Source organism: Crotalus tigris, unplaced genomic scaffold (assembly GCF_016545835.1).
Source record: "Crotalus tigris isolate CLP2741 ecotype Arizona unplaced genomic scaffold, ASM1654583v1 scf7180000024388.1695876, whole genome shotgun sequence".
NCBI classification, from domain to species: domain Eukaryota; kingdom Metazoa; phylum Chordata; class Lepidosauria; order Squamata; family Viperidae; genus Crotalus; species Crotalus tigris.
In genome coordinates this window covers 749,717-765,638 of record NW_024100558.1, presented here as the reverse complement: position 1 = coordinate 765,638, position 15,922 = coordinate 749,717, and the positions used below count along the sequence as shown (strand labels likewise).

At 43.8% G+C, this 15,922-nt stretch overlaps 1 protein-coding gene across 1 annotated transcript in view; it reads right to left on the bottom strand.

Moving 5' to 3' along the window:
• Nucleotides 1-2,706: 2,706 nt before the first annotated feature.
• SERINC2 (serine incorporator 2) overlaps nt 2,707-15,922 on the bottom strand; it is a 32,512-nt gene continuing 19,296 nt past the window's right edge. Inside the window, exons 7-10 of the mRNA XM_039329145.1 lie at nt 14,610-14,700; nt 13,186-13,330; nt 10,260-10,472; nt 2,707-3,893 (exon numbers count right to left, since the gene is read on the bottom strand). Coding sequence (XP_039185079.1) covers nt 3,755-3,893; nt 10,260-10,472; nt 13,186-13,330; nt 14,610-14,700 — 588 coding nt within the window. The 3' untranslated portion in view covers nt 2,707-3,754. The remainder of the gene's footprint in view (nt 3,894-10,259; nt 10,473-13,185; nt 13,331-14,609; nt 14,701-15,922) is intronic.

Below are 15,922 nucleotides of genomic sequence, written 5' to 3'. Positions count from 1 at the left end.
CCATGCATAAGCGTAAAGAACCATCCTTCTTCTCTCTAAAGAGGACCGGGGCAGCCAGTTTAGGCTTGGCTGGCTCAATGAAACCCCTCTCTAGGTTTTTTTTAATGAATCTCTCCATTTCCTCCTTCTCCTTTGGGCTCATGGAGTATAATCTGGGCTTCGGGAGTTTTGCCCCAGGCTTGAATTCAATGGCAGTCTGTGGGTCGGTGGGGGGGGAGCTCATCCGCCCTCTCCTCACTAAAAACTTCAGCAAGGTCTCTGTATTCCTCTGGTATTTCTGGTGGTCCCTTTTCCTCTCCCATGGATACTTTTTCTATTCTAGATTCTGGTAGCCCCCCTTGGGATTTTAAGTCCATAGGGTCCCCCTTTGGGAATTTGATTTCTGTCATCCTCCAATTCACCAAGGGGTTCCATTTTTTTAACCATTCCATCCTTAGGATAATTGGGCATTCCGTGCCTGGGGTCACCACAAACGTTATGTCCTCCTCATGTTTGCCCAGGGAGAGGTGTATTGGTAAAGTGGCTAGGGTAGCTAGCACCCCCCCCCCCCCGCTATGGATCCATCTAACTGGCCAAATGAGATTGGTTGTTCCAGTCTCCTCGACGGAATGCCCAGGTTCCCCACTAGTGTCGGGCTAATGAGGCAGCGGGTGCAGTCAGAGTCTATTAAGGCTTTCACCTTCACGGCTTCGGGCATGGGGGGAATTAATATAGTCACTGTCTTGAGGATGGGTGCGATGCGTCCACTTACCAGGGGTTCGCCTTCCGAGCTGTCATCTGAGGCATCCACCAGCCCTGCGGTGTAGGCTGGAGTTCTTTCCCCCTGATGAGCAGAGGTGGGAGGTTCCACAATTTCCATCATTCTCATGGCAGTTTCTTTTGGCTTAGCTGAAGACTTTCTGGATTTGCTGATCGGGGATCTGTCTGGATTGTGCTGGGGGGCTTTGGAGCGGCATTCTACAGCTCGATGCCCTTCTTTTCTGCACTTGAAACACCCCATTTGCTTCTTGGCTGTAGCCAATGGTTTCACTGGTTCGTGTGTCAATTCAGGCGGGGAGCAGCTCCATTGTTTTCCTCGGCGGTGTCTCTTCAGTATGTCGATCTCTGCTTCCTCTGCCAAGACGTACCATTGCTCAAGTTGGTGTGGGTCCCCTTGGGGCAGGCAAGCATCATATAAGTCATAATTTAGTCCGTCTTTGAAATGGCTAAGGAGGATGTCTTCTGGCTAGTTCAGTTTGCTGGCAATGGCCCAGAATTCTTGCGTATATTCAGCCACCAGGCATTTACCTTGCCTCATCGTTTTTATCCTTTCGCAGGCTTTGCGATCAGCCAGGGGGTCTTCAAATCGTCTTCTCAGAGAGGACATGAAACGGTTGAAGTCGTCGAGCTCTGGGGCATTGGAGTCATGCAAGTTTACCACCCAATCTGCAGCCGGTCCATCCAGGGCAGATTGCACGATCCGGATGCGGGCTTTGTCACTGGTGATGTCCCGCCTGTATTCCTCCATGTAGCTGAGGACTTGGGTTAGGAAAAACCCCAAGCGTGTTGGCTCTCCTTTGAATTTCACCTCCAACGGTGGGCGTCTTGGAATGGATCGGTGCCTCCATTGTTGGTGGTAGTGTCTTCCGTCCAGATTGCCATCTGTGGTTCGGCAGGGGGTGGGGACTACTGGATCAGCAGATGTCCCTGGGGCTGCAGGTTCCACTTCCCCCTCGGTGTCTCTCCCTTTGCGGCTCCAGGAGCTGGGGCGGCCATAGGGCTCAGGATTCTCCTCTCCTACGGAGCTGAGAGTTCTCTTCATCAGGTCAATAGCTTTCTCTAGGTTCCAGTCTGAGTACAGTGCCCAGCTTTCTCCCTCTTCACTTGCGTGCAGGGATTTCTCCATCTCCTGCTTCCATTCTGGTTGCTTGGCCCCCCGTCTCAGGGTCACCTTTCTTGATTTCTTTTCCCACTCGCCTTTCTTTCCAACGCCCATTGACCAGCGAGGCTTGTGGTCCCGTGTCCCCACCACTTCTTCTCCTGAGGAATCTGACCTCTCAGATCCCGACATCCAGCAAGGTTCCAGTCAGGGCAGCGGCTCTCTTTCTTGGGAGTTTTCCCCCTTTCTTGCTCCATTGTCTGACATGGTAATTTTTTTGCAAAAATCCCCCTGCAAGGGTCTCCCTTCAGGTGGATTAATTTTGCAAGTCCTGTCTAATGTAAGGACCCACCCCACTTTGCATCTTAAGAAGACAGAACTCTTGGAATAGTTCTTCCAACAGGCATCATTTATTAAGAGAAAATGGTTGCAGGCATTCTAGACAGGACTTGGGGTCCAAGCTCTCCCATTCAAGGTTTTAAGGGGTTCCCCAGTAGCCCCACCCAATCTCCCCCTTCTTCCAGCGACAGTCTCAGGCATTACACTCCCACCCCCTTTTCCTTACTGCCGGCTGGAGGGAGACTTCAGAGAGGAGTACATGAAAGGTAATAGCCCCATTGTTATGGTTAGTCCTTTTGGTAATATCCACATCCAGTCCCTTTGAAATGTACTGAAGGAAGTGAGGGCCATAAAGCCCCTTTATTCACCTCCTTCCCTTCATCATATGACAGAATCCAGAGAAGGCAGAAATGGGGTTTTCTATAGTTGATAACTAGAGATGAAATATAATTGGATTCTGACAAACAGTGTTAAATCTACAGTAGCAAAATTCAGAAGGAACCGGTAGCATCTTTTCCAATGTACACATTTTATTCAAAGATAATAAGCTGCAGTTCACAAAAGCTTATGCCTTGTAATAAAATTTGTTAGTTGGAAAACTATGAATAAAATTTGTTGGTCAGAAAATTTTGAATAAAATTTGTTAGCCGGAAAATGACAACATTTCTTTGTCGTTCTGATCAATCACAGCTGGGGTCTGGCAAAGAGAGACATAACCTAAACTATTCTAGATTTTGATGTGATTTTTCAGGTTATTGATGTGACTTTTCTAGTGCATTCAGTCAATCCTATAATTTATAGAACGCCTTCCCACTAGCCACAATAATTTCTTTCGCGTCTCTAAATGCCAGAATGAGACACTTTTCCTAGAATGTGCTACACCATGATCTAATCATGGTTTACTAAGTAAACCATAATTGACTGGGTTGGTAAGAATGCTATATTAAAATCAAGGCTTTCAGAAGACTTCCCTAAATCAAGCTAACCCAGGCACTGTTATGATTGTTTCTATGCTCAACATTCATCTACTTAATACAAGGATTTTTATTTGATTACCATCAAGTTCCATATCAAAAAGAACCGAGAGTCTATTTAAAAGGCTCCATGTAACAAGGCAAAGTGGTGAAAAATTCCTTTAAACCACAAATTAAAAAGAAACACATAGTTATTCCTATGCCAAATATCTTTTTTAAAAAAGATGAACAGCACCATGTAAATTACTCAGATATTTTACAACATACTTGGAAGGCTGTTAGCGTAAGGAGGGGGAAGTTGTGCACACATCCTTCACCACAAATGTGTGTCAAGATTTGCACACATAAGTGGATTAAACCAGCATAACTGGGTTTCTAAAGAAATTTTTAAGAAATAAAGGCACAAAAAAGTTGTAGATTTGTCTGAATGTAAGACCGAGGAAAGAGGAGGGTTGATCATTTCTGCCTTCATAGGCAGGAGGGCTCACAGCTAACATTCAGACCAGAAGTAATGATTTTGCTTGCTTATTTTCATGGCACTGTGTAACTTTTTCCCTTGGGCAGTTGGCACTCTTGAAAGGTTTCAGCTGAAGTCACGGTCTGGAAGTGCAAGTGGGGCAATCAAAGTCCAAAGATACAGGAGAAGCCCAACCCAGCTGGATGAAATCTTCACCCAGACAGCAGTCCATGGGCTGATCAGTTCTTGGCGGCTTTGATCAGGCCTGGAGAAAAGATAGATGAACATCAAACATTCAGTTTAAGAGATTCAGAAATATTCCTGTCCACCATATCCAACCTTCTCTCAATTGTAGATATTCCTCATGGTTCTTCCAGTGTTTAATCACAGCCATCCTATGAGGTTGGAGAAAGTCTGACTCTAGGACAGCTGATGGATTTAAATCCATGCCGCTCCCATCTCCTAGAAATTACACATCTACCCATTCTAAGAAACCATCATTTCCAAATGTTCAAACTCACACTGAAGCTGAACAGCCATGCACTGGCACACCAACCAAATAATTTCCTTAGTTTCTAAGGAAAGGAACTCTATGCACAGAACAAGGCATATTAAAAGGACTTGTTTCATGCAGCAAGCATGAATGAAGCTATCTTCAGTGGGCTGCAACCAAGTCTGCTACAGAAAACTACACTGTTCACATCAGATTATTTGTTGTGTTCTTCTAGGGCAGGGGTAGGCAACCCAAAACACTTAAAGAGCCACTTGGACCCGTTTCCCACCAAAAACAAAACACTGGGAGCCGCAAAACCCTTTTGATATCTAAAATGAAGATAACACTGCATATATCCTTTTTTATCTTTATTATAGGTGTGTGTGTTTGTGTGTGTGGGGGTATTTGTTTGTGTGTATGTGTGTGTGTGTGTGTATATATGTATATGTATGTATGTATGTATGTATATATATATATATATATACACACACACACACACACACCCATACACACACACACATACAGACACAGGTTAAAAAAAGGATATATGCAGTGTTATCTTCATTTTAGATGTCAAAAGGGTCTCTCTCTCTCTCTCTGTCTCTCTCCCTCCCTCTCTATCTGCCCTTGGTCTACCACTCCTCTTCCCCCACTCTCTTTCTTTCTCTCTCTCTCTCCTCTCTCTCCCTCCCTCTCTTCTCTCTCTCTCTCTTTCTCCCCCCCCTCTCCTATCTGCTGCTCACCTGGCAAGCTTCAAGCTGTTGTCCAACAAGATCAGGGGTAGGCAACCTCGTCTCTTTTATGACTCATGGACTTCAACTCCCAGAATTCCTGAGTCAGCCTAGCTGGGCTAGCTAGCTCTCTCCTGCCCTTCCTGCTTCCTGCTGAGACGCAGCAAAGGGAGGAGCTCCGCCCAGAAAGCTTTTCAGCTCCTCGGAGAACATGTGAGTACACTCTCTTTTACACATACACACACACACACACACACACACACACCACAAACACACACACACACAGAGAGAGAGAGAGAGAGAGAGAGAGAGAGAGATTGAAGCAGGGAAGCGCAATTGCCTCTCTCTGTCTCTCTCTCTCTCTGCAAAGCAGAGGAGGCTGGGAGCCACAGGGGAAGGCTCAAAGAGCCGCATGCGGCTCCGGAGCCGCAGGTTGCCGACCTGTGTTCTAGGGTATAGCTAAAACAGAAACTTATTTGTTTCAGCATCTGTACACAGCTGGATAGCAACTGCTAATCAGATTTTCAGGCTAACCAAATGCAATGGAAATTTGTAATGGAGACAACACACGCATCAGCTGTAACCTTCATGTTCAGCTCAGACCTTCTTCTTCTACGTCATTCTCTAATGCCTTCACTAACACAAATTAAACGGAATACCATTTAGAATAGCGTTTCTCATTTGGTAACTTGGAGACATATGGACTTCAACTTCCAGAATTCCCCTGCCAACATCAAATTGCCAAGTTTGAGAAACACCAGTTTAGAAACTTTTGAAATTTCACCATTCCAAATACAGTTCAACAAATCAATCCACTGAAATTCTATTTTTCAGTCACACTAGACCAGGGATAAGCAACCTTGGCTCTTTTATGACTCATGGACTTCAACTCCCAGAATTCCTGAACCAGCCATCCTGAGGGGAAAGGTTTCCAAGCTGAGCCACGCTGGCTCAGGAATTCTGGGAGTTGAAATCCATGAGTCATAAAAGAGCCAAGGTTGCCTACCCCTGCACTAGACCAGTGTTTCTCAACCTTAGCAACTTTAGTTGTTTGGAAGTCCACATATCTTAAAGCTTGAAAAACACTAATACCATACCAGTTTTAATCCCATTTCATTAGTCAAAAGTTATATACTACCAAGTATATTCAGCAGAATGCTGTTTTTGGTTTGCTGATTTATTAAACTGGACCTTCACAGTAGCAACTGCATAACTGCCATTGAAAACAGGCTTGAAATAATCCGGTGGTGCTACATCTCAAACCCAACTAGGGCCAACTCTAATTCCTTTTTGGATTGGGTTGTGAGTTTTTTGTTTTTTGGAGGTCATCTTAAGGCAGCTAGAGAAACTTACCAAAAAAGCCTAGTCAAATCCAGCAGATATTTTACAATCCCCTCCCCCCCACTGCTTCCCCCCCCCCCACACACACCCTTGTTTTAATACAGGCACTCCCAAGATTAAAAACAAATTCTACTCCTAGCTGTTTTTACCTTGAATGTATATGAAGTTGGAACTCATGCTTATGAACGGGTTGTCTATTACTAAAACGGGTGAGCGGTGATTCTTTCCTCAAGCCAATGAACTGCAGAAGCCGCATAATGTTTTAATGGCCGGCTGAAGCCACATGTTTTTAATATACAGTCTCTTTTTGACAATTCATGAAAACATTGTGAGGCTTCGGGGTCCCTAAGTGTGGGTTGCCTGTAAGTCGGACCTTCTTTCCGGGATTATCTGTACATCCCATTTCACTCCATTAGGATAGATCCATATAAGCTTGACACATTCAGCATTTATTAATCCTAAAAATAATGTCAAAATCCCTGAGCATGTCCCTCCAAATGAGTCTGGCTCTGTTAGAAGAGAAAGAAAAGACCATTCAAGGGAAACTGTGAGGCCTGGAATTGTTACACGCCTCCAAACCCACGGTTCCAAATCAAACATCCAAGCAACTCCAACTAATGGAACACAGCCTGTGTCCTCAAAAGCCTTGTGAAAGTCCAACAAAGGGGAAACGAGTGCAAGGGAAGAACCGATGCTCGGAGTTAGAACACCAACTTGTATGGACAAGATCTTCTGATAGTTTTGGTCACCATATCACAAAAAAGATGTTGAGAGTTTGGAAAAAAAATCAGACAAGAGCAACTAAGATGATCAAAGGCCTGGAGACTAAAACATACAAATAATGGCTGCGGGACTTGGGTTTGGCTAGTCTAAAGAAAAGAAGAAATAGGGGAGACATGATAGCAGTATTCCAATATCTGAGGGGCTGCCACAAGGCAGAGGGGGTCCAGTTGTTCACCAAAGCACCAGAGGGAAGGACAAGAAACAATGGTTGTAAACTGATCAAAGACGCAAGCAACCTGGAATTAAGGAGAAACTTCCTGACAGTGAGGACAATTAACCGGTGGAACAGCTTGCCCCCAGAAATTGTGGGGGCTTCGTCACTGGAGGTTTTTAAGAAGAGACTACACATTCACATGTCTGAGATGGTATAGGTTCTCCTGCTTGAGCAGGGGGCTGGGCTAGGTCCCTTCCAGCTCCTACTCTACTCTACTCTACTCTACTCTACTCTACTCCCTTGGATAGTTTTTGCAAAGCTCTATCAGTAAGACTAGTCTAGATGGAGCACACCATGCTAAATCTGGAGGCTAAAACATATGAAGAATGGTTGCAGGAACTGGGCATGGCTAGTCTAATGAAGAGAAGGGCCAGGGAAGACATGATAGCAGTGTTCCAATATTTGAGGGGCTATCACAGAGAAGAGGGGATCAACTTATTTTCCAAAGCAACCGAAAGCCAGACAAGGAACAATGGATGGAAACAGTTCAAGGAGAGATTCAACCTGGAAATAAGGGGAAATTTTCTGACAGTGAGAACAATCAACCAGTGGAATATCTTGCCTTCAGAAGTTGTGGTGCTTCATCATTGGAGGTTTTCAAGAAGAAACTGCACAGCCACTTGTCATAAATGGTATAGGGTCTCCTGGTTGAGCAGAGGGTTGGACTAGATGACCTATAATGTCCCTTCCAACTCTGTTATTCTATTGTTGTTGTTGTTGTTAAACTAGTGTTTCCCAAATTTTTCTTTCCTTACCCAAAACCATGTATCAGAAAGTTTTATTAAATCTCAAGAACTGATTATAAGTCCCTTCCGTTAGCATTGAACAAGTTACCATTGATAATTGATGAAATTATTCAAATGTTTGCCTTGGGAACTTTTCAAGTATATTTAGTAAAATTTAAACATCCTTGTTCTGATGGATAATGGTTCATGTGTCTTTTATACAGGTTGGGTAATGTACTTAAGCTTGGGAAGCACTGGGCTAAACCATACTATGATTTGTTTCCTTCTGATTGAGCTTCTGCTACAAACCCAGCCACTGTGGGGCTTGTAACTATGGTCTGGCGTGTAAACCCAGCCGACTGTAACTGATTCAGTAAGCCTTAGTTAAGCATGCCGCAGTTTAGGGCAAGGTGGGAAACCAGCCAAAGCCTTTGTAAATGAGTAACCATCTCCTAGAAAACTTTTTTCCTGCTTTCTTTCCAAAGAAACTTCAACCCAGTGAGGGAAAAAGAAGGGCATCCAAAAAACCTGTAGGGCAGTGTTCATCAAACTTGGCAGCTTTAAGTTGTGTGGATTTGAAATTCATGCTGGCTGGGAAATTCTGGCATTGACGTCCACACATCCTAAAGCTGCCAAGATTCAGCTGTACTATAGTAGGGCCTTGTTGACACACCACCCCAGTTATGTGGCAAGACTGGACTCTCCCAGTCCCATCTGTGTGGCAGCAAAGCCAGCCAGCCCTGTCTGCCTGGAGGAGAAGAATAATGGGGATTATTTGCTGCCTTAGGTCTTTTCCTGACCCTTTCATTGTTTTTCAGCCTGGTTCTTGTAGTTATGCACTCAGCCTGACCTCGCGTCCTCTCCAAGGGAAAGCAAGATCAAGAACCCAACCCCAATTTTGCATGCAAGCCCTTCTCTACTTTGTTTTCATTTGGAAAGGGCAGTGGCAGCCAAGAATTTGGCAGGGAAGCCTGGATTTTTGGTCAGAGCAGTGTCACGGACTAGACCATCTTCCATACCCCACACACACACACACATACCGTGTCAATCCTGCTGAGGCATATATGGCCAGCACCAGCCCACTGCAGCGTGACTTGGCACAGCTGCAGGTTTGGGGATGTGACAGAAAGTCATGCACTAAAAATAACCAAAGGACTCGGAGATAAAAGTTCTGTGCAAACAAATATAGTGGTCTTCAGGATGAGGCAATGCTGTTTGCAACCATTGTCTCATCTTCCCTGCAATCTCCCCTCCACCCCACTCCCCTGGGTCCCTCATCCAAAATGCTCCATTCTAGGCATGGCTTGCCAGCTTGTGAGCAGCACCTGCTTCTGCTCACCCAGCCAACACTGAGTTCATCTGAGGAGAATAATTTTTTTTTCTCTTTCCAAAGCTTGAATTGCGCCAAGCTGACAAATCATGCTGGTTTCCTAGGCAACGGGAAGAGGGTAAAGCAGGAACACTAGAAACCTGAAGAAGTATAGAGCATCCTGAGAAGCTGGGAAATTTTTAAAAAATTGTGATTGAATAAGCCATAGCAGGTACATTTCACCCAGAATGCTAATTGATGCTGTGAGGGTTTGCACCTCACATGATGCCCAATTCAACCAGATTATGGTTTAATATCTTCTTGATACCATTCTTCTTTATATACCCTTTTCCTAAGCTTAAGAAACCCCATTCAGTTTGGGTTCTAAAGATTCTGTTTATTGGGAACAATTTTCGTCAGGGCCAACTCTATAAATGATTGCCTCTAGAAGGTTCTAGATGCAAGAAGGCAAGGAGCTGGAAGAGGGAAGATATACCATGCCATCTGCTTTGCATCCCTATGGCAGGGGTCCTCAAACTTGGCCACTTTAAGACTTGTGGACTTCAACTCCCAGAATTCCCCAGCCAGCATGTTTGAGGACCCCTGTCCTATGGTAAAGGCAAACAGATGTTGCCTCCTTATTCTGCTGTTTATACGAAATGTCCAAATATCAGTCCTGAAGGAAGATTACACCTTAGTTTGCACTTGAAAAAGGAAGAAGCACCATCTCAAGGAGGCAACATCTGTTCGTCTTTACCTTAAAAATAGACAAGTTCATACAGGAAAATAACATGGATACCCACCACTGGGGCCTCATCCAAAACCATATTAGAAGTCCACAAAGAGAGCACTAGCTAATAAATGCTCAAAAGGCTAAAGGCAGTGCATAAAATTCTGGATCAGATGATGTTTTCAAACAGCCTTCAGATAGCCACCCCGCTCCTTAAATGCAAATCAAGTAAATTAAACTTGAAAATTACTTGAAACAGATAGAACTGGAGCAGGGGAAGAATGAGTAGGGTCAGTTGTACACACCTATACCAGTTGGTAAGTGTCATCATGATGTAGAGGGAGCCCAAGAAGAGGCAGATATGGAAAAAGGTGTAGTTGTAAGATACTCCATCCTCTTCGTTGTCATAGGCCCGATGCACTCCATCTTCGGGGTTAGTGTTTCCACTCCCTAGCATAGCTGGACTTTCTTCTGTGAGCATCATCTTGTTCACTTGTGTATGGTCTGAGGAGCGGATGCTAGAATCAAAACAAATGAGACTTAGTAGGTTTATCTGCAATTGGTATCACCACCCCTCTTGCTTACTTCCATACTCACAAACCATTATTCACTTATCAGTGGAGAAACTCTTTGGATCCATTGTTTCAAAGTTTATGGATTCTTTTAAATCCAGCTTTATCAAGAGAATGTTATAGGGTAAATAAAGAATTGAAACCCTGCCAACAAAAGTGCGCATAGTCCAGGCCATGGTCTTCCCAGTTGCAATGTATGGCTATGAAAGTTGGACCATAAGAAAGGCTGAGCGCCAAAGAATTGAGGCCTTTGAACTATGGTGCTGGAGAAGACTCCTGCGAGTCCCTTGGACTGCAAGGCGTTTAAACTGGTCAGTCCTAGAGGAAATCAACCCCGACTGCTCTTTAGAAGGCCAGATCCTGAAGTTGAAACTCAAATACTTTGGCCACCTAATGAGAAGGAAGGACTCACTGGAGAAGGGCCTAATACTGGGAAAGACTGAGGGCAATAGAAGAAGGGGACGACAGAGAAAGAGATGGCTGGATGGAGTCACTGAAGCAGTAGGTGTGAACTTAAATGGACTCCAGAAGATGGTAGAGGACACGTTGTCCATGGGGTCGCGATGGGTCGGACACGACTTCGCAATTAACAACAACAACAAAGAATTGAAGAAATCACCTCCAATTTCTATCACCTGTTTTAGAAGCAAGTCCTTTGGGGCTGGTAGAGATATTTGGTAATTTGACAATAGATCATGGCAATTCTTTTAAAATTGTTGCCAAGGTCAACCAAACCTCCATTTACCAGAAAGCAAACACACATGAATAAGGATGTGTAAAGCCTCTCAAGAATTGAGAATATTCTGAAGATTCTAGGGCAGGGGTCTTCAAACTTAGCCCTTTTATGACTTGTGGACTTCAACCCCCAGAATTCCTCAGCCAAGCATGCTGGCTGAGAAATTCTGGGATTTGAAGTCCACAAGTCATAAAAGGGCCAAGTTTAAAGACCCCTGTTCTAGGAGATGTTCCACTTTCTTTCCAGACCACGCCCAACCAAGAGTGATTGGGTAGTTTCTGGAAGTTAATCCTCCAAATTAGAAGCTATGTGTTGTATGCAAGGGATAATCAACTCCAAAACAGGACTGTAGATCATCTCAAACAGTTTGGAAGATTTACTTAGAAAACCATTCCTGGAATGGCTATGTCGCCGCCCTGAGTCCTTTGGGATTGGGCAGCATATAAATAAAATTAAATAAATAAATATGTCTGGAGGAGATTCAATGTAGTAAGAAGTAGAATCAGAACACTCCAAGCTTTTGTAGAATGTTCTATATCAGGATCTGTAAATACTGTATATCCCCACAAAATAAGACTGATCATCACTACAATCCTCAATTCCTACTCCTGGTAATTCCATATCATTTATAGCCCATCATTGCTATTTCCAAAGAATGCCCTATAGGGACTATGCAACATACACAGGCGTTCTTGTCAGCAAAGACAATGGAATAGGTTGACCTATTCTACAAAGCATCTGAGGGCAAGACAAGAAGTAACAGATGGAAACCTATCAAGGGGAGATTAGGGGAGATTCAGTCTAGAACTAAGGAGAAATTTCCTGGCAGTGAGAACAATTAATCAGTTGAATGGCTTACCTCCAGAAGTTAGGGGTGCTCCATCACTGGAGGTTTCCAAGAAGAGATTGGGCAGCTATTTGTCCAGAATGGTATAGGGTCTCCTGCTTGAGCAGGGGGTTGGGTTAGAAGACTTCCAAGGTCCCTTCCGACTCTGTTATTCTGTATTCTGAATGTGCAGCAGGCCAACTTCCCATTTCATTATCTCTTATTAAGTGTTTCTAATAATACTTGGCAATCAGGTGGGCCATGGACTCTGGCAAACCCTTGAATATAACAATGTGACTGCCAGTGTAGTATCTGCACTTCTGTCCCACCACAAAGAGAGGAGGATGAACATCCAGCCAGGGTAGAGGAACCACATGGGGAAAGAATACCAATCCCACACAATCTGGTTTTGCTCTCATACCAATAAACACATTGTGTGATACAGTTTTGTCCTTGGCTTTCATTGAAATGTCATTAGATGAATGAGGAGAATGGTCTTTATGGGCCATTGTGTAAAGAAATCCAGAATTTTAACTCAAGGCACAAATAGCCAGGGTCAAATTTTGGACACATATTGCAAAGAACTCCCTTGAGAAATCCATAATTCTGGAAAAAGAGGAAGGAAAGAGAAGAGGAGCAGCAAGTGGATGGACTGGATTTCAGTAGTGATGAGTGCAACACTGGAAAACCAGAAGGGGCAGGACTTGGGGCCAGATCGTCCTGGGGAAGGTCAACATCTCCCTGGTGGATCAGAATCAACACCAGGTTTAATGGCAACTATTCAATCAATCAAGAGCATTTTATTTATAAATAAAGAGCAATTTGAATCTCACAACCAGCAGAGGGAGTCCTGCAGCTGAAATGGAGAAATTCAGCATACAGAAAACAGCTCTGCAAAGCATTGTTGAGCCTCCCAACAGTATCACACTGAGCCACAATGCGATTTGTTTGGTTTTAGGATGCAGACATGCTGATCTGCAAACCAGTTGATGGAGCAGCGTGTTCTGTAAACCTAATCAATTTTGTCGTATTATTAAACGAATGCTTGAGCAAACCAAGGCTTAAATTCATGCAGGTCATTGGATCAGGAAGCTCACCTTATGAAGAAAGTGCAGAAGACAAATATGATTAAGCCCACAATGCTTGGGGCATCCCACCATTGAGTTGGTTGGCCATTCTCGGGCTGAGCTGTTGTGCTGTTTCCTGCTGTTCTTATCAAGAGAGTTGGATTGCAGTGTTTGACTACGAAAAGAAGAGAGAAAATCTATGCACACTTCATTTCAAGCATGACAATTGTCTGCTCCTCAAACATTCCTAGGCTTGCTGATTGGTCAAGTCCTCCTAGAGAGCAAGGTAGAAATGTTTACCTACCTGCAGAACCAGGAAGAGGCTTAGCCCTTTTTTCTCCCTCCAGCATGAATCATGACCCTTTGTGAGAAAGCTTTTTTTTCCCCAGAAGAGGGCACTATGCCTGAATTTGTAAAGAAAACTAGCAAAAAGCAACGAAAGCTATTTAAAAGTCCAAGAATCTTGGAGTGTTTTTAAGAGGAATTAATTGATTAAAACAGAGTCAATGCCGTAAAAATTGGAAAAAGACAGAAAGTTGGTCAACAGAGTCTTCACTGTCCTTTCCAGCTCTTACATTCTAGAGTCCTAATTTGATGAACAGGATAACACATTGCATTGAGCAAATTGAGGAGTTTGGGCTTAAGAGTACTAGTAAACCCACTCATTGTGCTTGTAAAACAAAGCTTAGCAGAGGATGAAACCAAACAACTATGGTACAGGCTTGTCAAACTCGTGACATCATGTGACGTCACGTGACGTATCACAACTGAGCGCGGTTTCAGCGTTATGCATCCGGCCTGCGGGCCAGCAGTTTGACATGCCTGCTCTACAGTTTGCAACCCATTGGCTTGACATAGTGGTACATGAATGAGGCCAAAACTAAATAGGTTGATGGACCAGATAAATCTCTCCTCTGCTCCAGCAAGGATCCCCTTAGATTCTCCAATTTATGAAATAGAGAGGCAAATGGAGAGATGAATGGCAATTAGAAGAGAAAATAACTCAGATCCTGGCTTCCCTTGTAGTCTTTAGCCTTGGTTTATGAACAAACCACAACATATTAAACCCAAACAGAATTATGTGCATTATAGCTGGGCTCAAAGCGTTGATCTGACTCAGGGATCTTCAAACTTGGCCCTTTTATGACTTGGCTGAGGAATTCTGGGAGTTGAAGTCCACAAGTCATAAAAGGGCCAAGTTTGAAGACCCCTGATCTAACTAGAGACATCAAAGCAGGGATCAAGCACTAGTTTTGTTGTGGCTCTGCAACTACAGAAGGCTCTCTGCGGTCCAAGCATTCCACTGGCACAAAAGCTAATGTTTTGTGGGACTGAATAATTTTTCTTGGCTTGATTGTGTACCATGGTGGATATTTTTATTTCAGAAGCAGGTTCCATCTTCAAAAAAAAACCCACACAAAGCCCTCAAAAAAGAACATAGCGACACTGTTTACCTGGTACGTTGGCCAAAGCTGACCAGGTGACATACATGGTGTAGAGGGTAATGATGGAGGCTTGGAGAAGGCCAGAGTGAGGCTGAGCATCCTGTAGAGAAGCAAAAACTCTTGTTATAAGTAGTGAAAAATAGATTCAGGGCAAACCAGAGCCAAACTAGACACAATAACGAAGCTTCCTTTTGCGCTATGATGTCATGATCATATTCATTGATTGCTCTAGATCAGGGGTCTTCTTCAAACTTGGTCCTTTTATGATTTGTGAACTTCAACTCTCAGAATTCCTCAGCCAGTGTGCCAGGCTGAGGAACTCTGGGAGTTGAAGTCCACAAATCATAAAAGGGCCAAGTTTGAAGACCCCTGCTCTAGATACTATTGCTATAGTCCAGGGGTATCAAACTGCCAGCCCACGGGCCAGATGCGTCACGCAAAAGCCACGCCCACCCCATTGCCAGCAATGGCAAAACTTCTCCTGATATGTTGTGCGGCGTCACATGACATTGCGAGTTTGACATGTCTCCTCTAGTCACTGTCAACTAGCAATCCTAATCCTAACCCTACTTACAAGGAAAGAACCTCATGATAAGCACTCTTAGTGATGCCTTTTGCTATGGAACAGCCTGCTCCCTGTTGCAAGGATGGCATTCCACTCTTAGGCTTTTCCATAGGCTGGCAAAACTGTTTTTTTAGAAGGCCCTTGGTGACTATGATAGAGTTTCCAGTGCCTAAATCTCCTGTACAAGTAGTCCTCAACTTACGACCAAAATTTACGATCACAATAGAGCTCAACATTTCCATTGCTAATTGAAACATTTGTTAAGTGAGTTTTGCTCCACTTCACAACCTTGCTTGCCACAATCGTTAATCACAAATCACTGCAGTGGTTAAATTAATAACACCATTGTTGTTTGAATCTGGCTTCTCCATTCACTTTGCTTGCCAGAAGATGACAAAAGGTAATCACATCAACCCGGGACACTGCAACCGTCATAAACGTGAGCCAATTGCCAAGCATCTGAATTTTGATCATGTGATCAGGGGGATGTTGCAGTGATGGTGTGGAAAATGGCCATTTTTTTCAGTGCCGCTTAATGGTCACAACAAACTGTTGTAAATCGAGGGCTACCTGTATTACTTATAATGATTAAAATAATAACAATAAAAAATACACGTTACATTTTAAATGCCTACCCTCAATCTACCTAAGATTAAGTTGATGGGAAAAGATATACAATAGTTCAGAGGTCCCCAACCTTGGCAACTTTAAGACTTGTGGCTGAGGAATTCTGGGAGTTGAAGTCCACAAGTCTTAA